This window comes from Gallinula chloropus, assembly GCF_964237585.1.
Source record: "Gallinula chloropus genome assembly, chromosome: 1".
In the NCBI taxonomy this organism is placed as follows: domain Eukaryota; kingdom Metazoa; phylum Chordata; class Aves; order Gruiformes; family Rallidae; genus Gallinula; species Gallinula chloropus.
The window spans coordinates 202,920,338-202,947,239 of record NC_140085.1 but is presented as its reverse complement, the minus strand read 5'-3'; the positions used below and the strand labels follow the sequence as shown (position 1 = coordinate 202,947,239).

Genomic DNA, 26,902 nt, shown 5'->3' with positions numbered 1-26,902 from the left:
CATAATGGATAATAGACGTCTGTTCTCTTCTGCAGGACTCTTCTCAGACTCTTTCATAATGTCTGTTCTTTTTCCCTAGTAGCCTTTTCCAGTATTGTCTTATGTTGTGAGAAATAGAAAACACAATATCCAAAAGCATGCAGACCTCCAAAAGGTTCATCAACCTTATTTTTTACTTCTGTTGGTGCCAGAAATTGCACAGCCTTAAGGGGTCACAAAAAGTGCTTCAGAAAGAAACTCACTCACCTTGAAACTAAAGGCAGCATTAAATAAATCTATTCAATTTTTTGGATAGCTGAACTAGTTTTTGTACAGTGAACTTGGCCCAGATGCTTCATATCACTATTACTTATTCATAGGTAAAAAGTAAAGTATTTTTAGAAAAAAGAAAAAGCTAATTCTTTGCTTACAAGAGTTCTTTATTTAGGTCACATAAAAAGAAGGAAATGTGAAATTTCATACAATATACATGAAATGTGGATAAGTTCTGGCTGTATTTCCAAAGAGAACACTCAAGATTCAAGCTGCAATGAGATTTTTAGAAGATAAGGAGAGGGTAACAGTTACACCAAACACCAACTTCTTTCAGCTAGGTTCAGGGAAGCTCTAGGTGATCTGAATTACCTTTTCTGCTTCCACAAATGGGCTAGACTGATACTTTTTTCTTCTTTCCTTTAGTCTTAAGTACTGAAGTTCTTTGGTTTTCTGAAGAGAGATAATTTTCTGTTGCTTGTCTTCTATGTGGGGGCATCAGGTGTCTCTAGAAAGGTTTTCTTCAGGCAGATTACAGGTGGTGTGTGGGGAGGTTTTTATTTTAGGCATAAAAACTGTAAGTTTAGACTTTGGGATCGTTCACTTTCTCTGCTTACTGCTAGAAAAAGCAATCCAGGGTCAGTCCGGACTATTGAGCAGCTTGACCAATATTGAACTTCTGGGCAGTGGAATAGGTTGATTAGATACCTTCTAAAATTGTCTAATACATTTCCTTAATATTGTTTGTCAGTGGGGAATGGAAGCATTGTACAGACTCCTGGAGTAATATGACAGATTTTTTTTTCTCATTCTCTCCTAGTTGATATTCCACTTTTATTATTTACATATCAAAATATCTTGCATCCACTGGTTTTTCCACCTACAGAAACCAGTGTGCAAATGAACCGATGAAAGTCAATCATAGAATCATAGAATAGACTGAGTTGGAAGCTCAGTGCTGTGACCACTGCCCTGGGAAGCCTATTCCAGTGCCCAACCACCCTCTCAGTAAAGAACCTCTTCCTAATATCCAACCTAAACCTCCCTTGTTGCAGCTTCATACCATTCCCTCGGATTCTATCGCTGGTCACCATAGAGAGGAGATGGGTGCCTGCCCCTTCTCTCCCCCTCATCAGAAAGCCACAAACCACGATGAGGTCTCCCCTCACTCTGTCAGAGTTCAGCACTCAGCAATGAGGTGGAATGGCCGCTCCACTGGCTCCAGCAAAGCCTTCCGAGTGGAGTGGCCTAGACCTATGGTGCTCTTCTCCTTAACAGAAGGGTTTTAAATATTTGAAAACCTGTTTGATGAGAGCTCTCATGGACTTTGCTTCATCCCAGTCTGTCAGCATATGTTCACTTTTTAATTTATTCCTGGAAGGTCAAGACTCACATGGATTTTTGATAGATTTATTGTTTGTATTGTGTAATACAAAGAGAAATCTACTAAGCAGAACAGAGTTTGAGATAGACAGTAATGGTTTAGTTGTTCTCAAATACAGTTTAACCTTGCACCAGCCTGAAGTACTTCAGAGTGCCTTTTACTTGCACAGGCAATGTTGAACTGATTCTTTTCAGTCTCCATATATCTACTTCATCTCTATATCAGTTACATGTTTGTGAAATATGTTCATGTTGATTGTGGGTAAAATAAGAATTTGCATCAGGAAGGTCCAGCTAGGGACCTGTTATGTTCTGATTCCTCTGCATCACCAGTAAGCTGTGAATGCTCAGTCAAAAAAATTAAAGGCAAGAAAATGGAATGCTTTAAAAGGAATATGGAATTGGATGTATTTTTTATAAGCTTAGCTAAACAGTCTTCAGAATTAATTGCTTGAGGTGGTTACTAAATCTAATGAAGAGTAATGATTATGGTACTTTTTTCTCCCTTTTAACTCTGCAGAGAAAGTAATGGTTGTCTGCGCTCAATATAATACCTAAATTATTACATAGAAAATGGCAAGTAGCACTGGAAGATGACCTGCTCTTTGTGCACATTTAACACTGCTTGCTATAAAATCTGTGAATGGAAATTTGGCATTCTTGGAAATATAGAGTCCAAGCTCTGTATGGCAAGTCCATCCAGACATATAGCTTGTGTTTCCCCTGTGTTATTTCCACTTCTTGTACTTCAGTGGCCATCGTTCATTCTGTTGCTGTATCATTCAAAGGGAAAGAATGGTTCATGGAAAACCAACTATATACACTATACATAACTATAATATTTTCATATGATAAATTGTATGTTCGGTGAGCACTCTGAAGTTTCTATGATGTGAGAAATCAGAGAAGCCCTGCAAATACATGATTTATCTATCAATAGCCAGGACAGTTTGAAACAAGAACGTAAGCCTTGGTAATATTCTTAAGTCCTTTTTAAGTAGCATAAAAATGTTGATTCAGCTAAGTGATATTCCTTGGAGCGTATTTGTGTTTTCTAAAATCACTGACAAGATTCCTCGCTGGAGATTATGAGCTGTGGTAAAATGGTGTTGAGTGAAGATGAAACAGGATTATTCCCAGGAACCAAGAAACAGCCATAGATGGATCCTTTCATAATGGATAGGAGCTAATAACGGAGTAATCTATCAGCCTATTTCTGTCAGGAGGGGGATTTTATTATACTGCTGGGCTTCTTTCTGTCTCAGAGGCGAAAGACAGTTGAAGAGTGGTAATAACGCAGAGAGGAGAGACATACACTGTCCTCCATCCTGAAAAAATCATACCATGTGCTCTGGGAAAGTAAATTCTTTATTTAAAGAATTGGAATGGAAGTGGGAGAGGGTCTTTTTTTCCTGAATATAGAATCTGGTTGGGATTTACAGATTCTAGGGGTAAAACTTCAACCTTTATTTCTCACAGCTGCACAGCAAGATTTTGAGCCCTTATTACCTGAGTGGATAGTTATCTGACAGAATCTGGTCTATCTCCATGGAAAGTCTGTGCAACATTTCCCCTGTGTGCATTCCCTGGGGTATGTCAAAGTAGGGTGCTTTTCCTGCATGTTCTGCTTTGCTTGTTTTTAAGAGCTATCTCATAGGCTCAAACCATGTAAATTGTAGCTGATTGCTGCCAAAATAGCTTTAATTTTACACATAGAACCAGAGAACCCAAAGCATTGGCAAGAGCAATGTGTTGTTTTTCAATTTCTGTTCTAGTATTTTAATTTTATTGTATATTATTATTTCCAGGCAATTTATTAATATCTTCTGGCAGGGTTTGAATATGGATAAAGTAGGTGACAGTATTGTCTCTAATGAGTGTCCCTTTAAAAATAAATGAAGGAATTAAAAAGGTGCTTGGGGAGAAGCCTTTCACAAATGAGGTTAATTATCACATATGTCAGTAAGCAGTTCAGTTTATGAAAAAAAACCCAGCAGAATGAACAAGGGCTGTGGTAAAAGGTAGAAAGGTAGAATTAAAATAAACTGAAGAGGAGCAAAACTAGCGTGAGTGTGAAATTCCTCTGCTTTTAAAATGTCTTCCCGAACGTGGCAGCTTTACAAGCTGAAGTGAAATTAATCTTTAAACATGCAACTGCACTGTTATCAGAAGACTAATGCCTCAGGACCATAATAGGACATCTCTTCATATCTGAGGCACAACTTAAATATATCTTTCCCCAGCATTGCTCGAATTTTCTTTTCCCTTTCCAATATTCAACCAGGGCTTTTTCTTGTCCCTGTGTACAGCATCCCACAGATTTGCCTGTTCTAGCAAGCAAACCAGAATACTCCGTGAGATACTGTTACTAAAGGCTGCCCATGGATCGGGGCAGTCACGGCCCCTGCAGTCCCACTACTGTTGTTGACTACTTCTTGACAAGAGATGGACACACTTTTTTAGTAGAAGTATGGTATGTAGCACTTTTTAAAAGAAAAAAGTGTTTTGTGCGAGTGTTCTTAAATTGTGGCATTTATGAGTTTTCATGTAACCAGGTAAACAGATGGTCTTACACTAGTGACATTGTTATTTTTTAAAATATTAATATGACTAGTGACCTTTAAAAGCCCCTTCCAACCCAAACTGTTCTGCCTCTATACTGATGGTGACACTTTCCTGACTGCAGCAGCCTGAATCTGTAGCTCCACAAAGCATGACCTACGCAGTTACTACAAATTAGATGTCTGAGGTTTCCTGACTTTTTTCCAAGATCTCCTGGTCCCAGCAGCGTTAAGCTTTACAAGTAGTAAAATGTCACAAAATGGGATCGAATGTACCTCACTGAAATGCTGTGCAGTTGCATCTTGTGGGTTTTTTCCCCTCTAAAGTTCCATGCAAAATATGTTTCATACATTATTGTTTGTACTGTCCAGAAGAGGGTAACTGCATCTAGAAAAAGCTTCTGAGCTGTGCTGTGCTGTCAGATAGTTTAAATGACTGGAATTTCAAACTGGCATTAGAGAACACAAGGGAAAATTTTCCTCAGCTGAATTTTTTACAGTTAATTAGTCTTGTAGGTGGAAGTTCACCGTCAGAATGCCGAGGCTTACATCTGTGTTCATCTCTAGCTGGGAGCCACAGTTTTATATGGTTTTACAAAAGCAAGAAGGAATGGTTATGGAGGATGATAGATGATGGTACAGTAAATCAGTGGTGCTGCAAAGTTTATAGGCTGTTGCTGCAGCATCAAGAGTTCATGACAATGAACTTTGACATTTCAACTCTGGAATTAGCTAATGAAGAATGGGCTGTGACATAGCTAATCAATTAATGGTCGATCTCCCTGTCATTCTGCTACCTTGTACTTAGATGGTAGTGTCTTTTACAGCTGTTTGCTTTCAGACTTCAGTATCTCTGATGATCAGCAGACTGGCACACCTCTCCTAGGTGAGACACAGGCTGAGAGAGTTTAGACTAAAAGAGGGGAGATTTAGGTTAAATGTGAGGAAGAAATTCTTCCCTGTCAGGGCGGTGAGGCCCTGGCACAGGTTGCCCAGAGAAGCTGTGGCTGCCCCCTCCCTGGCAGGGTTCAAGGCCAGGTTGGATGGGGCTTTGGGCGACCTGGGCTAGGGGAGGGTGTCCCTGCCCATGGCAGGGGACTGGAGCTAGATGATCTCTGAGGTTAATTCTGTCATTCTATGGTATTTATTAAAAATTAACCAAAATCAAGATCAGACGTCTGAACACTTGAGTTCTTCAGGTTCTAAAGAAAAATTACAACTCAGGCCAGTTTCTAATCCTTACCCTTATTTTTGCTGGTCTATTTAATGTATTTTTCTCTGAGGTGTGAAGTGATTTTATAAACATGAATCCATTAATTGTAAATTACCACTGTACTAAATCACATTCCGTGTCTCTCTGATAGATTGGGGCTTTACTCAGAGGAGCAATACAAATGTAATTTTGTCTCTAGTTTATAGATGTACTTTCCTGTTGCCTGATTTAATAATCTTTATCCATACTCAAGTTTATGTTACAAAATGTTCACTCAGAAATGAATTTTTATTAAGCTACATTGTTACAGCATGTACACATCCAGGTGATACCTACAAATGCTAAAATTATTGGCTTAAATCTGAAGCTATTTTAAGTCCTGATCAGAGCCGAAAAAAGAAGCAGTGTTTTGAGGAGGTTCCTGTCCTTGCTTTGTTTATGAAGCACGCAAATGAAAGCTGTTCACCTTTTAGGGTAAGCAGAACAGCCTCCAAACCCTAGAGAACATGCCATTGCAATGTGCTGTTTACTGCTGTGGGGATCGCAACAGATTATCACAGAAACTGTGAGAATCTGCTGTGGGCTATGCAAACAGCTACAGATGTGGGAGTGTCTTTAGTGTAAAGGATGCGATGCAAAAGGCGAGCTAGTATCTCTCTTCAGTGCTACCTGTGGTTCGAGAAAACCTTTTGAGTCAGGCACATATATGCAATTTATATATGACTAGGTAAGTAGATTATTTTATCTACAAAAGTATGTATGAGGGGTAAATTACAGACCTCAGTATCCAGTCTCCAACAGGGACCAAAAAAAGGTCTAAAAAAGACTATGAGACTCAAGTTTACAAAGACTACAAAAACTTTCTGTTTAATCTCAGCAGTGGGATTCTGTTTGCTGGAGTTGGGTCATTGTCTCTTGAAGCTATTGTTAACTGTTAGTACCCATAGCATGGTGTGGCAGGTCCCACATGTTAACTTTATGGTATAAAGGTGTTGTAGTTTTGCATGGCTGGGTTCTGGTGGAGGAGGGGGAGTTGCTTCTGCAAGAAGCAGCCAGAAGGTCTCTGCAGGCCCAGCAGAGCAAACACCAGCTGGCTCAAGGCCGGAGTCGTTCCCAAGACCAAACCCATCAGCAATGGTCACAGCACCTCTGGGAATCACATTTAGGAGAAACAAAAGCAAGCAGCCGCTTTTTGCCACCCGAAAAAGGAATGAGAACATGTAAGGAACTGTGCAGACCCCAAGGTCAGGGGAAAAGGTGGGGCAGGAGGTGCCCCAGGTGCTGGAGAGCAAGATTCCACTGCAGCCTGTGGAGAAACCCATGGTGGAGCAGGTGTCCCCCCGCAGCCCATGGAAAAGGCCGAGACCCCACCTGTAGCCCGTGGAGAGGCCCCACGTTGGAGGAGGTGGAGACATACAGGAGACACTGTGACTCGTGTTGGAGCAAGCCCCTGACAGCACTTGCAGCCCGTGGAGAGACAGAGAGAGAGAGAGAGAGAGAGAGCCACGCTGGTGCAGATTTGCTGGAGGGGAGCGGCACGGGCATGGTCATGGTGTGTGACTCTGGGGACGACCAGGCTGGAGCAGTCTGGGCCTGAGAGACAGAGATATTCTATGATTTTTGACTGTACCCCACAGCAGTGACCCACACTGGGGCAGCTGGTGAAGAGCTGAAGCCCCGTGGGAAAGGACTCATGTTGGAGAAGTTCGTGAAGGACTGTCTTCCATGGGTGGGAGGTGGGACCCCCCACTGGAGCAGGGGAAGGGTGTGAGGAATACCCCACAGGACAAGAAGGAAAACAACTCCTCAGGAACTGACTGAAAGCCACATTCCCCCATTCCCTACCCCTCCCTGTGCCAGAATGGTGGGGGTAAGACTCCTAAGCCTCTCAATATCTATTTTCTCCTCTGTCCAGCTGAAAAGGGAAGTGATAGAGCGACTTTGATGGGCATCTGGACTCCAGCCAGGGTGAAACTACCACAAAAGGAGTACCTCCTTTTGCTTGTTTTGGACCAGTTATATGCTAATTTACTTGCTGCTCTATTTTCTTTAGGGAAGAGTTACAGGCTCTGCTTGTACTTCTTGGGAAAAAAAAAGGGAGAACAAGCAGTATAAGTCATCAGCTCTCCCTCCAAGTGCTATTTAAAAACATGCCTATGTGTGGTCAAAATCAAAGTCATGACAGAAGGAAAATACACGCTATAGAATTACAATGTTGCGTTGCCAGATAGATAGTTTTAACCATGTTCTGTCAGTTCATTGGTGTATGCTCTCTAGAGGGAAGGTGTGTGTATATGTGTGTCAAAGGGCCTTTGCTCTTTCTAGAATCCTAACCATTTTCTTGGTTTGTCAGTAGCAAAAGATCTGTAGTGGCCTTATGATGACTGAGAGATTTAAGCAAGAAAGCCCTGCATGAGCTGTCCTGGGGGCAGGGAATCAGATAAGAGGGCCACAAGTGTCTGCATTTGTGAACTGTAGACAGTGAGCAGATAGTAAAGCATTTCATGCTCAGAAAATATCCTGGCCCTTCTGGATCCATAGGTTTCAACCTGTTTTCTGTTTACTGTTAATTAAAACTAGAGATGTAGCTGTTTTCAGGTTTAATGCAGTGCAGCTGAAGGACCACTATTACTGATTTAAATATGAATAATATTCCCAGGTTCTGTTTAGGTGGTTGTGATGTGGGCAATCACAACACAGAGCTTGACAAAGAAAGTCCACATGAAGTTACATTATCTATTCTGCTTTTCACTTTTCTTCTGGACCATCTATTTATTCACTTCATGAGTGAATACAAAAAGTTGACTGAAGAAAAAACAGTATGTTTTGCATTACAGCCTGTTGGTGTGCCTAATAAAGCTCACAATATGAATGTAATGTGAAGCAAAGCAGGACAGAGGGGAGAGCACAAGGACATAGTGACATAGACCACTATTACTGTAAGATGTTTGTGAAGTACTGTTAGTCTGTGGATTTCCATGCAATTCTAGGTGACTTTTAACAACCACTGTCTCTATAAGAATCCAGTCTCCCTCTCTCCTCAATCCCTGCTACTGATTCTTGTCCTCATGTTGCCTTCTACCATAGGCCAGAACATGTGTTTGTATCTGTTGAGAAGCTCAGCTTAGAGTAAGCATTTTTAAATGTGTTTGTTATTTCCAGAAATGTTCATTTTCATTTAGATAATAAGCTCCTTGATTGAGGTCAATCTGGAGGTGCCCCAGTATTTATGTCAGAATAACAAATGGCATGGTGCGGGAGTGTTTCTGCAAGAATGCACATGAAACAACATCCTGACCTAATTTGCTAAGCAGTTAGCAAAACTGCTGCACCATATAAATTATGACAGTATAGAAATTATCCTGTTTAGTTGAATAGGGACCAGTTTTAATCCTTTTGAAGCTAAAAGATATTGTATTTGCCCCTCTATGGGATCAACTTTTTGTGTCATCACATTTGACTTGGAGAGATGAAACACTGAACCATGTCTGTAACATACAGTTTGAAAGACAATTTCTCTTTAAGAATCTTGGAGTTTCCAACAGGGGAGTACCAGGATCAAGTTGCTTGTATATAATAGAAGTTTGCTTTGTTTGTATCCAGTTTTAGCATTGGTACAAGTATCCACGTGCTATTTTAAGTGTTTTTATTTATAACCAGTGGAACACAGCACTAAAGCACATACTACAAGGTAGCATAACATTCCAGAGATCTATATGAGAAGTGGGTTTTGCTTTTATTTTAACTTCTTTTCACTTTGTTCTTAAGGAACTCTGAGAAGATAACAACGGCTATCTTGTTGACATCTGCTACTTCATTACTGATGTAATAACATTCTGTTTATGGAGGCATGTTTGTCATAGACAGCCAGCTGTGCTTGTGGTCCAGTCATTATATTGATTGTGATTGTTCTAACTGGACAAAGTTTTAGCTTCATATTAAAAGACATGTGCTGTTAGCTTTAGTGATTTAGTCTATAAATCATGGAGAACAGTCTTAGGATAGTAATAAAAATTAATATTAGAACAAAGTGACATTAGGATAGTTATGGAAGTTTCAGTGGTGGATCTAAAATGAATTAGACCTTTTCAGTGGGCTTCTACCTAGGCAAACATATGGATCCTGAATTGCCATCTCAGGTAAAGTCAGACCTTGAATTTTTAGATTGCTAGCTGAAGTATCTTATTAACACAGAAACACCAGTGCTAATGGAAAGGAGAAGCTTGCTTGAGGCAGCCAGTCACCTAGCAATTGTTGTCTGCAGTAGTCTTTGTGATGACAGGGACTACTGATAATGATCTCGTAATGAGGTGAGTAAGGAAAGCCAGTAACTCACCAGAGATTGTGAGCACAGCAGGCACAGCACATAAACTCTACAGTATTAATAGATCTGCAAAAGGCAGCCCTTGAACTGGACAGCAAGCACTCGACCAGAAGACTGAATTTCTGAAAGGGGAAATAGTTTGCAGCACTAACAGAAGGAACCTCCAAAAGAAACATCATTTAGACACTTCCTGGAAACTGAGAATGGAACAAAGCACCGGGTGCTCAGGCTTGCAAAACACGCAAGCTCAGATAGACCTGTGCAAATAGTTTAAGCCCCAATTCCAAGTGCATATCGGTACCTCCAGCACTGCAGAATGATGTACTTAATCTCAAAATGGCTATGCATAAAATTGTAGGAATAGAAACAGAATTTAGCATGGCCTTTGGAATGTATTGGAAGTGGGATATATCTATAAAGATGTGGTAATGAAGGTTGTGTTGTACTTTAGGTGTTCCGTATAAGAAACATGTATTAGCAAAGTAGCCGGCTGTTAAATTTATGCTGAAGTCATACTTTGTATTTCATTTGCTTGTAACTTTACTTTTTTTTTCCCAGTCTGGTAGCTAAAATGCTACCTTTGATTTGAATTGTTAAGACACATCGATCTTTGTTTTAATGCTGCTGAAGCAAATAAACTTCGGACGCTCTGTCTCCAGAGGGGTAGAGGATGTAACAAAATTAGGGAGCAGTCACCAAAGGTACATCCAGGGAAACATGTAAGGAATGTGGAGCTGTAACTTTTTTATTGACAAGTTGGGTATAGAGGGGAATGCTGGCATTACCAAGTGCCAGGCTTAGTAAGGAGTTCCCTCTGGTGGGCACATACCAGTATTCTTTGCCACCCACTGCAGGAAACAGTCGAGAAAAAAATGTTCCCTGGCTTTAAACAACTTCAGAGTAGCAAATTGATCAAATAGTCTGTGAAACTAGGCAATTACACTTACATTACAGTATGTTTTAAAGGCTGAATGCATTCAGGATTTTTTTTTTCATTTGAGGAAAGGCATTTTAGCAGTTATGCTATAAATACAAAGGAAGTAGTTTTGCAGACATGGCTAGACACCGTTCAGAGCAAGGTCTGGAAAATGGCAATTTGAGTTTTCAGTAATGCCCCTAAAATTAGACTTCAGAGCTTATGTTTAAGGCTTGTTGTCAAAAATTTTCAGCAACCAGCATGAAATTATGCTTGTGCTCAGGTACAACAAGGTCTTCAGACCTACAAAACCTAGTTCCATAGAAGCTATCTAAAGTTGAAGATTGTTAATCCTTACAGGAAAATGATGACAAAGTTAGATATCTATCTTTTGCTGCTTCATACTAAACAGTCTCAAGCCATTTCTTCATGTCATCTGTCCCGCCTTACCATCCTATGCTGTTTTAATCAGCTCTGTTTTCTTTGCCTTGCAAGCATGGTGTGTAGTAGGTGCTGGGCTAGTAGAGCGCTGTCTCTGCTCTCCTTTTTTATTCTTAGGAAATAATTTAAATCCTCTTTCTCTGCTTAAAAGCTTCAAGCAATGAGAATTCTCCCAACCTTTTATTTGTGGTTTCTGATAAATCTCTTTTAAGCAGACTCAGTTACAGTTTTCCAAGTTGCCTTTCCACTTTGGAACATTTTTCTCTAGACACTGTTTACCTTATCATTTCCCTAAACTTTTCTATTTACTTGTCATTCCTGTTTCAGTGTTGGGCAGCTGCAACATCAATAACAAGCCACCAGTTTTATTGCTGGAGTGAAAGAGCAGGGTAGAAACTAGGGAGAATGCAAGTGAAATGAGGAGCCTGGGAAGTGATTGTGTGCTTTCCCTCCATCAGCTGTTAAATGGTCACTGAACTGCTTTCTTGGGGAGGGAGAAAAATCCTTTGCTATTCCCTGAAGAAAATGTTTGTGGACCACTACCCTTCCACGTTCATATCAACAGATGTGAACTTTTCACCAAGCTGTGGATGGGGAAATGCTCTCTAAAATAAAAGTGGTTTTATCTGCTTCTATGAAAAGCATTTTCACAACATAATAAATCATCTTAGGGAAAAGACTTCTCAGCAGTACGGAAACAAGATGCTACGACAGTTCAGGTCTCAGAAGTGCCTCCAGGGCAGTCCCAGAAGATGCATCAGTTTCAACCATAATGTCAAATAACAGTCTTAAAGATAACATGTTTCATGCTTGGTGTTAGATGTGCATCTTCTGATAAAAACTCCAGTAGAAATACTCTTACTTGTACCTTTCAAGTGCTGCAAAATGAAATACTTAGGGGAAGTTTGTTATGGGTTTTTCTCACTTCTAATGCAGTCATTGATCATTTGGAAATTTTATTGTAAATGGCCACAGCTGTTTTTGTCTTGTTATTGACAGCGCTTCAGCTCTATGTTTTAGCACATAAAGATGTAAGAGGAATAGAGGAACTGTGAGCCTTTATACTGAAGTGGATGTTACTAAGAGACTTTTCCCTATCATTAAACAGATCAAAAAATGATCAAAAATCATTCCAGTTAGAAAACACCAGCAAGAAAAGTCATCACACAGGAGTATTGTGCTGCCGTTCAGTGAGACCTGGACAGGCTGGAGAGCTGGGTAGTGAGAAACCAGATGAGGCTTAATAAAAGCAAGTGTAGAGTCTTGCACCTGGGAAGAATAACCACTTTTATCAGTACAGGCTGGGGGATGACCTGCTGGAGAGGACCTCTGCGGAGAAGGACCTGGGGGTCCTGGTTGATGACAGGTTGGCCATGAGCCAGCAGTGTGCCCTGGTGGCTAAGAGAGCCAATGGGATCCTGGAGTGCATCAGGAGGACCGTGGCCAGCAGGTCAAAGGAGGTGGTCCTCTCCTTCTACTCTGCCCTGGTCAGGCCCCACCTGGAGCATTGTGCCCAGTTCAGGGCTCCCTGGTATAAAAAAGTCAGGGATCTCCTGGAGAGTCCAGAGAAGGGCTACAAAGATGAATAAAGGACTGGGGCATCTCCCCTATGAGGAAAGGCTGAATGAACTGAGGCAGTTCAGCCTTGAGAGAAGAAGACTAAGAGGGGATCTGATCAATGTTTATAAATATCTTAAGTGTGGGACACAGGGAGAAATAGCCAGCCTCTTTTCAATGCTCTGTGGGGGCAGGACAAGGAGCAGAAGAACTTCTTCACAGTGAGGGTGACTGACCACTGGGACAGGCTGCCCAGGAGGGTTGCCCTTCTTCAGAGATAGTCAAAACCTGTCTGGACGCCTACCTGTGTGACCTGTTCTAGGGAACCTGCTTTGGCAGGGGGGTTGGACTCGATCTCTTGAGGTCCTTTCCAACCCCTATGATTCTGTAATTCTGTGATCGTGCTGCATAGAAAAGATAAATGTCTCTCTGACGCAAGCGCTGCCAGGCATGCCGGGCTGAGCTCAGACCAGTAGATGGTAATAACCTGCTCCCTGACTCAACTATCCAGTCCTGTGAAATGGGCCTTTATCAACACTCAGCACTTGGCATACCTTCAATTTTCTCTCCAATGTCCCCCCTGAGCAGTAGGCTGGGGGTGGGAAAGATCATGGGAGGGGACACAGCCAGGACAGCTGAACCCAACTGACCAGTGGGATTTTCCACACCATGTGATGTCTGCTCAGTGATAAAAGCTGAGAGATAAGGGGAGGAAGTGGTGGACATTTGGGTTTTTTTTACATTTGTCTTCTGGAGCTACTCATACTGAAGTCCTGCTTCCTGGGAAGTGGCTGGACACTGCCTACTGATAAGAAGCAATAATCTTGTGCTTTTGCTTTGCTTCCATGTGTGGCTTTTTGCTTTGGCTGTATGAAACTGCCTTTATCTTGACCCACAGCTTTTGGATTGTTTTTCCCACCCTATTTAGATGGAAAAATTATTTTTAGAAGATAAATCTTATGAAGTGTGGGAGTTGTTTAGTCTGGAGAAAAGGAGACTGAGGGGAGATGTCATTGCTCCCTACAGCTACCTAAAAGGTGGTTGTAGTGAGTTGGGGATCGGTCTCTTCTCCCTGCTAGCTAGTGACAGGACAAGGGGAAATGGTCTGAAGTTGCATCAGGGGAAGTTTAGGTTAGATATTAGGAAAAAATTATTTACTGAAAGGGTGGTCAGATACTGGAACAGGCTGCCCAGGGAGGTGGTTGAGTCACCACCCCTGGAGGTGTTTAAAAGAAGAGTAGATGTTGTACTTGGTGACATGGTCTGTGTTGGACATAGTAGGGCTGAATAGGTGGTTGGACTCGATGATCTTGTAGGTCTTTTCCAACTGAAACCATTCTGTGATTCTTTGATTATTTTTCTCCCATCCCTGTGCTGCTGAGGGGGTGAGTGATAGAGCAGCTTGGTGGGCACCTGGTGTTCAGCCAAGGTTAAGCTGCCATACCATTCCTACTACATGTTTATATCAGCTTGTTTGTCAAGGTCTCTGGTAATGGAGAGCACAGGTTTTTTCCAGATACTTCTTTCCAGTTGTTCACTGTCTTTCCATTTAGTATTTTAATCTAATCTTCTTTCTACAGGCTCATTTTCTCTCCTGTAGCATGGCATTGCATAGAGGTTCAGAGCATGTGTCTAAGCTCACATCTTATCTCTGATTGGATTAAGTATATAAGCCACTCACCATCATATATGAAAAGTCATGCCAGTCATGGAAAGTCCCTGGTGACAGGAAGAAAGGGAACATTGTGCCCATTTTTAAGAAGGGTAGGAAGAAAGACCCTGCAGTCAGTCTCACCTCTGTCATCATGGAACAGATCCTCCTAGAAGCTGTGCTGAGGCACATGGAGGACAGGGAGGTGATTCGAGGCAGTCAGCATGGCTTCACCAGGGGCAGGTCCTGCTTGAATAACCAGGTGACTTTCTATGATGGGGTGACTGCATTAGTGGACACAGGAAGGGTGATGGATGTAATCTGTATGGATTTCTGTAAAGCTTTTGACACAATCCCCACAACATCCTCCTCATTAAACTGGAGAGGTATGGACTTGATGAGTGGACTGTTTGGTGTATAAGGAATTGGTTGGATGGTCACATCAAGAGAGTAGTCATCAATGGCTCTATGTCCAGATGGAGATCTGTGGCAAGTGGTGTCTTTCAGGGGTCCATACCGAGACCGATGCTATTTAATATCTTCATCAATGACATTGATGATGAGGTTGAGTGCACCCACAGCAAGTTTGCAGATGACACCAAGCTGAGTGGTGCAGTTGACATGCTGGAAGGATGGGATGTCATCCAAAGGGACCTGGAGAAGCTGGAGAAGTGGACCAATGTGAACCTCATGAGGTTCAACAAGGACAAGTGCAGGGTCCTGCACCTGCGTTGGGGCAAGCCTCATCATCAGTACAGACTAGAAGATGATGTGCTAGACACTAGCCCTGCAAAGAAGGACTTAAGGGTGTTGGTGGAAGAGAAGTTCGATACAAGCTGACAATGAGTGCTCACAGCCCAGAAGGCCAGCTGTATCCTGGGCTGCACCAAAAGATCTGTGGCCAGCAGGTCAAGGGAAGTGATTCTGCCCATCTACTCTGCTCTGGTGAGACCTCACCTGGAGTACTATGTCCAGTTCTGGAATCCCCAACATAAGTACAGAGGAGGGCCACGAAGATGACTAGAGGGACTGGAGCATGTGTTTTGTGAGGACAGGCTGCAAGAGTTGGTGGTTTTTAGCCTGGAGAACAGAAGGCTCCAGGGGCACCTTACAGCAGCCTTCCAGTACCTGAAGGGACCTACAAGAAAGCTGGGAAAGGAGTTTTCAGTAGGGCATGTAGTGATAGGATGAGGGGGAATGGTTTTAAATTGGAAGGGGTTAGATTTAGATTGGATATTAGGAAAAGATTCTTCACTATGAGGGTGGTGATGCACTGGAACAAGTTGCCAAGGGTGGTGGATGCCCCCTCCCTGGCAATGTTCCAGGCCAGGGTGGATGGGACTTTGAGCAGTCTGGTCTGGTGAGGGTGTCCCTGCCCATGGCAGGGGGTTGGAACTTGATGATCTTTGAGATCCCTTTCAACCCAAAGCATTCTGATTCTATTTATTTTTTAAAATGCTACTATGTGTTATATATTTGTTAGTATATAATTTAATAACATATATATAGCAAATTATCAAATATTTTATATAATATGTATGTTGTTATATTTTTAATATAGGTATATGGTAAAGAAGGTTAGAAGAATAGAACATCCAGATAATCCTTTCTCTGAAATATTTTCTCACCACCAAATTTTAGGAACTTTGGGTCTACAGGTTGCTTACCAATCCCAGACTTGAACAGGGACAAATGATTCCCTTTCTTTTACACGCTGCTTTGTGCATTGTCTATCTTCCTTCAGTCTTATTTAGATTAAAAATAATGTTCTGTGGCCTTTTGAGTTTTCTAGAAGCTCACCCACAGAAGTGATTCAGAGGTGACTACTAATGGTTTCAACAATTGTTTCAGCCAGTTACTTGAGTTTCAGCAAGCAGTGGATGCTATTGTCATGCTTAGTAATTGGCCAGGTTTCAAAATTCTTGAACTTCAGGAGTTTGAGTCACTTGTGATTAATTCAATGTGGCAACATAACTCTACTTTCTCCATTTACTTTGTTCTGAGATTATCTCTAGGACCAAAATATTTTTCTTTAAGATGCTGCCATTAGTCTCAGCCCCCTTTTTCCCTGCCATGCTTCCAGCCCTTAGGCTTGCATTGCTAGAACTGTATATGAGTACATGTTTATATTCTGTTTGAGAGAACTGCAGGCATTATATCTGGTTTTGAATTAATTTACACAAGCAAGGGGCTCGAGTGTGGTGTCTCTTACTGAAGCATGGTCCTGAAGACAGAAGCATAATCAGATTTTGTGAATTTGTATGTTCTAATTTCCTAAGAAATTGTATAGTCCTCTTCCAGAGGTAATAAATTCTTGAAGGTAATCCAAACCTCAGTTTAAATGAGTTAACAGAGTACTTTTACACGGTGAGCTTAGATGATAATAAACCCTTTTACATGCGTAAAGGGAAAAGGAGGAGGTTATCCTGTCACTAGCAAGCTCGTTCAGCCTCTTAGCAGCTGTTGCAGACTCTCCAAAAAATTCTTTTGACTTTCCGCTCTAACGCTGTGGATGCTGACAATTCATTCCCACTCCTGACCTTTCCAAGCTCCACAACATGGCAAAACTTGAGGGTCATAATTGGTTCTATCATGCAGTTCTTCCACTTCATAAGTCAGACACTTACTGTCTGACACTTGATGAAGGAAAAATCAGAGAAGGCAGAAGACTTATCTCTGGCTCACAGAGGAATCCGTCATGTCTAAATGATTTCCTGGATGTAAATGCAGGAGATAAATAGCCAAAGATGTCGAGTTTAACACAAAATGATTGCTTATCATTTTACTGCAAACACTGACATGTGGAATTGCTGTGTAGGTCAGGATGGTGTACTCAAAGTGGGGGGTTCTTCTGTGGCAAATTTAACTGCATGGACATAGCAGGAAATGAGATGAGCTTGATTTAGCTCGGCATAATGAAGTTGAGAGGGGATATGATTGCTCTGTGTTTGTGTTTTGCAGGTAACCATTGTCAGGGGAAAGTGCTGCTTAATTTGAAATGCAATTCTGGTTCTTAAACAAACACAAATATATAAAAATTGGCCATTATTAAATTTAGTCTGAAAATTAACGGTTCTAACTTCTAGAACAATCAAATTCTGGGCTAGTCTTTCAGTGGGATTAGTGAAAGAAAATAAAATTCCAGCAAGACAGTAATTTCCTTTAAGACAGAGCCTGATATTCTAATGGGAGTCATTTGAGGTGGTGTCTGTACTTGTAAGGGACTCCATTATCCTTCTGTGGTCTATGTTCCTACTAAATTATATACATTAAAGGAGGCCTTAATCTCACCTGATCAGCTAGAATTCTTTTTTTTTCTTTTTTTTTAAGCAATGCAAAATGTAGGTGAAAATTGATGCTGTCCTAAAATTAATATTAAGGATAAACAGGAAAATTGTCAGACCTTGATCTTCAGAGTATGACTAATTTATACTGCAGTCCTGTGGTTCTTATGGTAGAAGTTGAGATGAGTGGAATACCACCCTATATAATTGACAAAATCAACATTATTATGCTTAAAAACATGGTAAAGACTGTGGGAAGACTGCTGCTCTCTTGCATTTAATTTCTTATTTTGTAGACCTCCTTCCTGTCATATGGTATCCAAAAAGTTGATGGTATTCCAGGCTTGGTCATGCTGGCTCTGAAGTAATAAGTAGCAGTAAGTACGGTCATTTAGACCGCGTTTCTCTCAAAGTGCATCAATAATCTACTGCAACCAACAGGAATTCGGTAGGCTGGGAAAGTTGAGGTTTCAAGTGGATTTAAGATTTATGTGGCCAGAATCTGTGACAATAGATCCTAACTTGGGCATCTTTGTGATAAAAAATGGACTGAGAAGACTTTAATAGTGGTGAAATACGTGTAAGAACATCAGAACATAGCAGGACTGAACATGCTATTCTAGATCATTGAATTCCTTTCCCTACTCCTGGAAGCAATCAAGTATCTTATACTCCTCTTAAAAACCTACTGAGTTCATATTGACTGTGGGTATCCAATTAAGCAGAAATAATAAAGTAGAACAATTTGCTTTCACTGTTACAATTAAATGTATTTGTAGTCTTGTGCTGCAAGAACCAGTTTTAATTACAGACCCTTAACTTTAATTAACTGTAATTGCAAATGGGCAAAACAGGAAATTTATTTCATACATACAGAATATATCGATGCAGAGAAAATGGATTAGACTGAGATTCTCGAGCTCTGCATCAGACGTGCTGCGGTCCAGCAAACAGTGCAAAAATCTTCTATTTCATTCTGTATTAAGTTCTACTCCAGAAAATGAGCTACTGTCTAGGCAATATATGGAATGTATGTAATCTGTAATTTAAGCAATGATTTTCTTCTAAATCCAAGCAAGGAAAGAGGAAGTGCTACTGGACAAACAAGCTGATTCTAAGTGTGCTTCACTAGCCATGATTACTCTTTGTTTTGCTAAATCATACTGAATGTATTGCTGGAATAGAAATATCATCTGTTTCTGTTATTTGAAAAACTGAAAGTGTTTAATGAACTGCAGTTTTTATCTGGTTAACTGAAGTTGTTAACATCCCAGGAAAAAATAATGGCTGTGATCCTGTTGAAGAGTTTGTTTCCCTGTATAAGGATCCAATGCTAGGAAAATAATTTCGTCCTGGTTTAGTTTTTCAGGGCACATGAAGGTATGTGTTTTAAATCAATGATATTTTTATTGTCCCTTAGTTTAAATAAGATCTGAATCTACACTGGATACATTTTTAATTTTTTTGAAGGAGTTTTGCAAAAATATGGTGTTTTATGGGCTGAATTTATCATCTGCTCAAGCAATCTTCAGTATAAATTATTTAAATGATGTTTAGCAGTAAATGATTGCTATACAGATCATGAAGAAAGAAGCAGTTGAAGATAGATACAGAACTTGCCAGCGTGCTGCTCAATAGGGTGTTTCCTGCACTTCAGATTGTTGTGCTGCCGCAGTTCAGTGATTAGTTTATTCAGAACAGGAAACTGTTTCCTATGAGTAAAAAATCTCCCTCTCTCCACTTTAAAAGGTGATACAGAGTAGCCTTGCAATGACATCTACCTTCTTCCTCTGTACCCGTGGATGCAGGGTTTCAGTATGGTGTGTCCAGTTGGCTTAACTATAGCCCAGGTCAGCCTTCTTAAATGTAGGTAATGCTTCACTGCTGAGGACCTTTGAGGTCTGGAGATGGACTTCACTGGTGAAAACTGAGGACAATAAAATATTGAGTACACAGTCTTACCTATGTCCAATTTCTTTACTCTTCCTTTTGGTTCTCATGTACTTTCAGAAGACATTTTTTGCTGAACTTCACGCTCTTTGCTACATTTAATTCCAATGTTTCTAAGAGTTGAGCTGATGTGGGGAATTTAGGCTATTTATCTTAGGCTAACATAAACATAACACAGCTAATGTGGCATTAATGATGCTAACCATGCTACATACAGTATTTAATCTACAAAGAGATGGAGTTCTTGCTCTGAATCCTGGTCTCATGGTGTCTGCCTTTACTGACTGTAGGAGCTGGAGATATTAACCTCATGAAATTAAAAGTCTTTGTGAACATGTCCCATGCTATGGAAAGAGATACAGCATGGCATTTTGGATATTAGATCCTAGCAGGAGGAATTTTCATGTACACAGTTGCAGCATATATGGAAGGAATCAGAGAGAAACAGATGGAATAAGGACTGAAGGGAATAGACTCATGATACAAGTTGGAGCAAATCAATATTTCTTAAAATGATGGTTTGGGTCTTTATAACGAATCGGGTGAAATAGGTAGAGGGAGTGTGGATGCTCTGGAGATTTCCACGTGTCAAGATACTGCAGTGAATTTTGTTGGAAGATGGTCATCAGATCTTAAAGTCTGAAGAGACCATGGAGAGGGAAATTGCAAGTGAGTTAGTAGATATACAAAGACACTTGTAGCAGCTGATGTGTTGACATATGGTTGTGTTAATTATAAGCTTTAAAAGCCTTCTCTTTGCTAAACCTAAGAAGCAAATTAAAGATCAGTACATGACAGACACTGGTTACTTTTCTCATTGCCTGCTTCTGCTACAAGTTGAGTCAGCTGCAAAACTTACACTGGGAAAATATTAACAACTATATTGGCTTTTATTGAGCAAAGAACTATGGAGGGGGCTTAATACTGCATAGCTTCAGAACTGATCAGGATATAATTTCATTAATTGGCCTGGGAACTCAAAGTTACGTGACGTGTCCTACTGTTGCTTTCAGTTGGAGTTCTCCATTGCAAACACTGAAGAAAAGAACCATTTGTTTGAATAATAGAACTTGCATTTTGTTGTTGTAGTGGGGCTTACATTTGACATTAAAAAAAAAAAGAAAGAGAAACTGAGCAACTGATACTCTGAAAAAAATCTGATTGTAACATTTTATTCAATTCAAGAGCTAAATCGCACGGTGCCTTCCCAGACAGAGTGGATGTTTTCACCTTTTGCTACCCAAACTTGATTAGCCCTGGCTAATGGCATTATAGCTTCTACTGTGAAAGAACTAAAGAAAATGCAACACAATTCAAATGTAAGTCAAATAAGAGGTTAGCTACACAATATCAAGGCAATCTAAATGATGGGAGAACAGTTATATCTACATGTAGCTACTACATACAATAATTGGGTTAATTATTTAATATATTGTAGGAAATAGTTTTTCAAAATCATTAGCAGACAACCATTTCCTCTTCTTTCAAACAACACGACTATTTAAATGCCAGTGGGGCAGAATTTAGTTCTATGTATAAATTCAAAGTAACCTTTTTTATTGATAATAAACACAATCCTATGAACTGTGGAAGTTAAAAAAAGCTGTGTGCTCTTTACATTTATCCCATATTTTCCTGTATATATATGTTGACTCTTGTAAGATTGTTGTCATTTTCTAAATTGAAAAAAAAACACCTCAGAAGTATTTCTTTCTTGAAGTAATCATTTTAAATGTTACCTTTCTTACCTATATTTTATCTGCAGATGCTCTTTTTTTTTGTCCAAAATATGCTTTGTTGTTCCTGCTTGTTTAAGGCTTCTTCCTATGATGACTTTACTAGTTTCTTGCATTTATACCCTTAACGATAGAATAGAAAAAGTGCAAAGCAGTGTGCATCAGAGAAACAACAGGTTTATTCACTAGAAGGGCAGAAGAATAATTAAAAAACAATTTATATATCTTAGTGATAGCTATCCAACCCAGGTAAACTTGTTTTTCTAAATATCTCCTAAGAAAGAGTAGCAATTCACAATTCATCAAACTCCTGTGACATCATATATAGAGAGTCTTAAAAACACCACAGTCAAAGGTTTTGTATCCATTTTTCATAAACGTGTTCTTTTATATTAGAGGAACTTGAATTTTTATCAGTTAAACTGTAAAGCCAAACCATGTATAATAAAATTTGTTAAGCGTACAAGTACAAAACGTGTAACTACAGTGTGAATTTGATTTTACTTTATCTCTGGTTCATTTCACTGTAAAAATGTACTTTGTTTCCCAAGTGATGCACAATGTGGATATTCAAAGACATTGCTGAATGAATCAGAATGAACTAAACTTGTTTTCTTAAAATTTTGAGCCTTTTTGCCAGGAAGCTGTACACCTCAAGAAACATGTAGCTCAAAACCATGGACTATAGGATTAACTTTATTGGGGTATTGAAGTGCTTTGGGTTTAGAGAACTAACTCTTCTGTGGAAGTTAAGGACCTTGTGTCCCTGTGGTCTTGCTGTGGTCATCTCTTAAGAGTTATCCAGTCCACATATCTTGAAAATCAGCAGGTTTTAAAATTTCTCTTTACATTCTTTTTTTTTCTCATTCCCTCCCCCCCTGCCCCCCTTGTCTTTAACTTCCTTCTCTCTCCTGTCTCATGGCTGAGTGGCACCAATACACTCTGATATTCTATCCTTGAAGAAACTTTTTGGAACCACATTACTGTCCTTTAAGATATAACTTTCAAAACTGGGGAGTCTGGTGTCTGCTCCTCCTGCTGTGATCTCCCCTTTCTACCATTTTGTCCCTGTTTCAATTTAGCACACACATTTCCAGGTGGACACATGTAGGTTTAACAAAAGGCTGGCTTCTCTTCAGTGAATTTCAGGTTTTGGCATCAATATTGTTGCCAATGCCAGTAAGCTTTTTGCACTTTCAAATTTCATGTTTTTTATGGAATGTCTCCAAAGGCTGCCTTTTCAACAAATAAAAATATTCTTTGCTTTTAAAATGTGTGAAAATACTTGTGGAAAAATTTCAACCAGCCATATAGCATATTCACGTAGAGATGCTTGCATATACCCATGCGCTGTCATACGCCTTGACCCATGGTAACTGAGACAGTCCTTCTGGAGATCTGAAGAGTAGTAGGGGGTGGGATCCAGCTTTATTCCGTATAATGAAATGACATAATCCAAACCAAGGCAGTAAACGTGCCCTTGTAGTGTGTTAGTACTGTGTGCTAAACAGCACGAGAGTTGTTAGTTTTGTTTGCTTCTACATGCCATACCTCTGATAAGTTATCCTGGTAGATTTAAGGCTTTGAAGCATTTCCAGTGCTGCCGAGGACTGTATCTCCAGAGCTAAGAAAGCAAGAGGCAAAAAGGAAATTTATACTGAAGCTAAATATAAACAATCTAGAAGAAATAATACCTTGTAATGTTACTGTTTGTGAAGACATTTGGAGTTACAAAGGACTAATTTTTTTACTTAAAGACTTAAATTCATATTCATTTGTAAATACTTAATGAATAAAATATTACTAGTTGTTTTTATTTTGTAGCAAATACTGAAAATAGTGAAGTGCATTTGAGTTTGTGTATGTAAAGAATAATTAAGCTGCCATTCAAAGAGAAAAAAAGATGCAAGTTGTAGTGAATATTGTGTAGTTTAGCAGAGTAATTGTAGGAAAGAAAATTATTTGCAATTTAATTCCTATTGAAGCTTGGGATCTTAGTTGACTGAAATAAGAGTCATGGATTATATTTTCTCCTTACTAAAGAGAATGTAGCATATTTTATAGTGTTCGTCATCAAAATTAGCTTTGATATGGTTCACTGTATATTTGCATAATTAAATAAGTAATTAATAGGTGATAAACGGATGAGGGTTTCAGAAGGAGAAAGAGAAGAATGGAAATCATTTCAGATCTATCATGAGGCAAGAATTGGCAGGATTTGTTGGCAAGCCACTGAGTGGAGGAATAAATAGGTTATCAAGGTTATGAACTGCAATAATGAAAAGGATGGTGGAGATGGGAAGTAACAGATGCTGTACAGTGTAGTCGATATTCTTTTATCTTGTGCAGATTCAATTTATGACTGAGCATTCAATTCAGAATGCCAGGAGAACATCAGCAGGGCGAAAAGGAGAAAACACATCCAAAATATGTTAGATAGTTGCTGAGGGATTGATGGGGGTAAGAATAATATGAGCAAGTGAAGTCAGCCTGCCTGCTTTTCTGAGGCAGAAGGGAATTTGGAGTATTTTTGTGCTCATGTGCCCTGCTGTCCTGTGCAATCCCTTGTCCCTCATCCTACTGCTGCTGACTCCTTTCATATTGTGACTTGTCTTCTCTCTGAGCTGTGACTTAGCACCAAAGTAGAGTTTTGGGTGAATGGCATCCCAAGGGGATGGTGGCTTTCAGAAGGGCCACCTGAGGGTATCCAGGCTCATGTGGAGTCACTGGGACTCCTCCTACCAGCTGAACTGGGTTATTCTCACCAGCTTGTGCTGTTGATACTGTCTGTCTCTGGACTGAGGCAGTCATTGCATGTCATCACTATTCTCCAGGTATTTAAACAACAAACTTGAGATCTGGAGGTTTGGATGGGTTGGGTTTTTGGTTTTTTTTTTTTTTTTGATACCCAGTTGTTCCAGTGAAGTATCAAAATATCTTCTAGGTCTAGCAAAGGTGCCAGAAAGTAGTGTATTCATCCAGAGAAAATGTAGATTGCTTTTGCAGCAATTCTCAAACGTACCTGAATATTTTCTGTTGCAAATATCCTTGTAATCAGAAAGCGAAATCTTGGCTTGTAAAAATGTTACAATGCTTTCTTCTTTTACAGATTAAAATAGGAAGCACTTTTCTCGTGAATTGATCGTATGTATTAGAGGGATGTGTGGGATACCAAATGGTAATAAGTTGGGATAGAAGACTGCTGGAAAAGCAGACAGAGGTTTCTGTGTAAACCTGAGAATAAACATTACCTTTATAATTGTTATTCTACCTGTGTGACAGGAAGCAAAACCTGGCTTCACTAAAAGTTGTGCAAAAGTTTCAGAGGATGAGATAAGGAAAAAAAGTGTCCTCTTAAATGCTGATTGACCAGGGCTTTTTCTTCTTGTTGAAAGGAAATGTAACTGATTCCAGGGATGTGTAGTGACAGTGGTTACAAAGCGCATCAAAGTCAGGGTTTCTGGTTTCCCTGCTGCGTTAAATATATCCAGCAGGTAACTGATTAAATGCTTTTATTAATTATTATTTAGAATGGATATGTCCTCTCATACAACAGAACTAATAATTTCTCTCTTTCCCGCAGCCGAGGTAACGAGAACAGGCTGGCACTGCGGCGACAGACCATTCTCCGGGAGAAGGGGAGGAGGCAGGCCAGTCGAGGGCCGGCGTACATGTTTAATGACCACTCAACCAGCCTTTCTCTGGAGGAGGAACGCTTTCTGGATGCAGCAGAATATGGAAATATTCCAGTGATTCGCAAAATGCTGGAAGAATGCCCATCGCTCAATGTGAACTGTGTGGACTACATGGGGCAGAACGCCTTACAGCTGGCGGTTGCCAATGAGCACCTGGAGATCACAGAACTGCTACTGAAGAAGGAGAACCTGTCTCGGGTTGGGGACGCGTTGCTTTTGGCCATTAGCAAAGGTTATGTTCGGATAGTGGAAGCCATCCTAAGCCATCCTGCGTTTGCGGAAGGCAAGAGGCTCGCATTGAGTCCCAGCCAGTCGGAGCTGCAGCACGATGACTTCTACGCATACGATGAAGATGGCACCCGGTTTTCACATGACGTTACGCCAATCATTCTGGCGGCTCACTGCCACGAGTACGAGATCGTCCACACTCTGCTGAGAAAAGGAGCTCGGATCGACAGGCCGCATGACTATTTCTGCAAGTGCAGTGAATGCAATCAGAAACAAAAGCATGACTCTTTCAGCCATTCTAGATCCAGAATCAATGCCTACAAAGGTCTGGCCAGCCCTGCTTATCTGTCTTTGTCCAGCGAAGACCCTGTAATGACTGCCTTAGAGCTCAGCAATGAGCTAGCCGTACTCGCCAACATTGAAAAAGAATTTAAGGTGAGTAGAGGGATACTGATTCTGACAGACACAGAATTGCAAAGTTCAATCAAAGGTCAGCCTTCCATTCCTTGAGCAGTAAGAGATCAACATCATCTTCATAAATCAGCGGGATAATGTGGAAAAATATGTAACTGTTTATTGCATGGAAGGTTTAAATCTTTGGGAATGTCTGATTGCTCTGTGCTGATGGTAATTCATCCCGCTTATGTAGAGTGTGCCACTGAACTCATTTTCCACTTCCTGTCAGACAGGAGTGTAAAGGAGGCTTTTCAAACCCATAGCTGAAGCTGGCTTAGGACAGAGGAAAGAAGAAACTAAATTGGTACAGTTTGGTCACTTATGCAGGACAAATTGTACAGTTCTTTTCAACTCATGTTTCTCATTATTTTCTCATAGTTGAGGTTTCTCACTCCTTGCAGTGCTTTGCATTTATTCACAAAGAGGACTTTAAAGTATGCCCTTCTTTTCCTTTTTTAATGTGCTGCCTTCCTCTGGAGTTTCTACTCATGTCTTCCTGTTATTTACTTATCTGTAGTTAGATATCTTTGAACTCTGTGAAGTTAAAGACTTTTCCAGTATAGTACATAGAATTAATGTTTCACAAATACAGGATTTTGAAAAAAAAAATAGAGACCCAGGATTCAAGGTCCCTTAGATCCTTGAAACATGAGTGTTCTTTGGGTTGTTAATTTTTGTTACATAGATACCATAGTGCAACCTACAAAAATATTTACCACAGTTTATTTGCATTAAGGCAGTAAGAATGTAAGCGTTTTGCTCTCAGTAAATGCAGAGTCAGGCCTTGTGCAAATATTGCCAGTGTTCATTATGAGCTAGGTTAGCTAACATCCCTTGGACTTGGGTTACCTTATGGGACCCTGTTGAAAGCAGCTGCTAGTATATTATACTACTGTGACAGAGCAAGATATGTAGACTTCACTAGCAGATCAAACCCCTCCAAAGCAGTAAGAGAATAATTTCCACCATTGTGTTAAGAAGAGTTTGAAGTTGCAGTGATCAATATTTAATGTAAATCTTAGCAGTGGCACAGTTTGCAAGGCCATGAACCTGTCTCTGCTCAACCAACCTAAGATATTGGAATTCTGAATTAATTACACATGACTTGTGCTTATAGATATATCTTCATGGCACCAATCCGTTGTAAGAAGCTGAAATATTTCTTGGGGAGGTTGAAGAATCACAGAACATTATAAAAGTTAAAGGAGGAGGAATGTACAAGGGGATCTTAAAAACAGCAGCTAAACAGCTGGAA

General features: G+C 40.2%; 1 protein-coding gene across 1 annotated transcript in view; it reads left to right on the top strand.

Moving 5' to 3' along the window:
• Positions 1-26,902, top strand: part of TRPC6 (transient receptor potential cation channel subfamily C member 6) — a gene marked incomplete at both ends in the record, with an annotated part of 99,218 nt that overhangs the window by 40,631 nt on the left and 31,685 nt on the right. Inside the window, one exon of the mRNA XM_084271844.1 lies at positions 24,852-25,626. Within this exon, the coding sequence (XP_084127970.1) occupies positions 24,852-25,626 (775 nt within the window). The remainder of the gene's footprint in view (positions 1-24,851; positions 25,627-26,902) is intronic.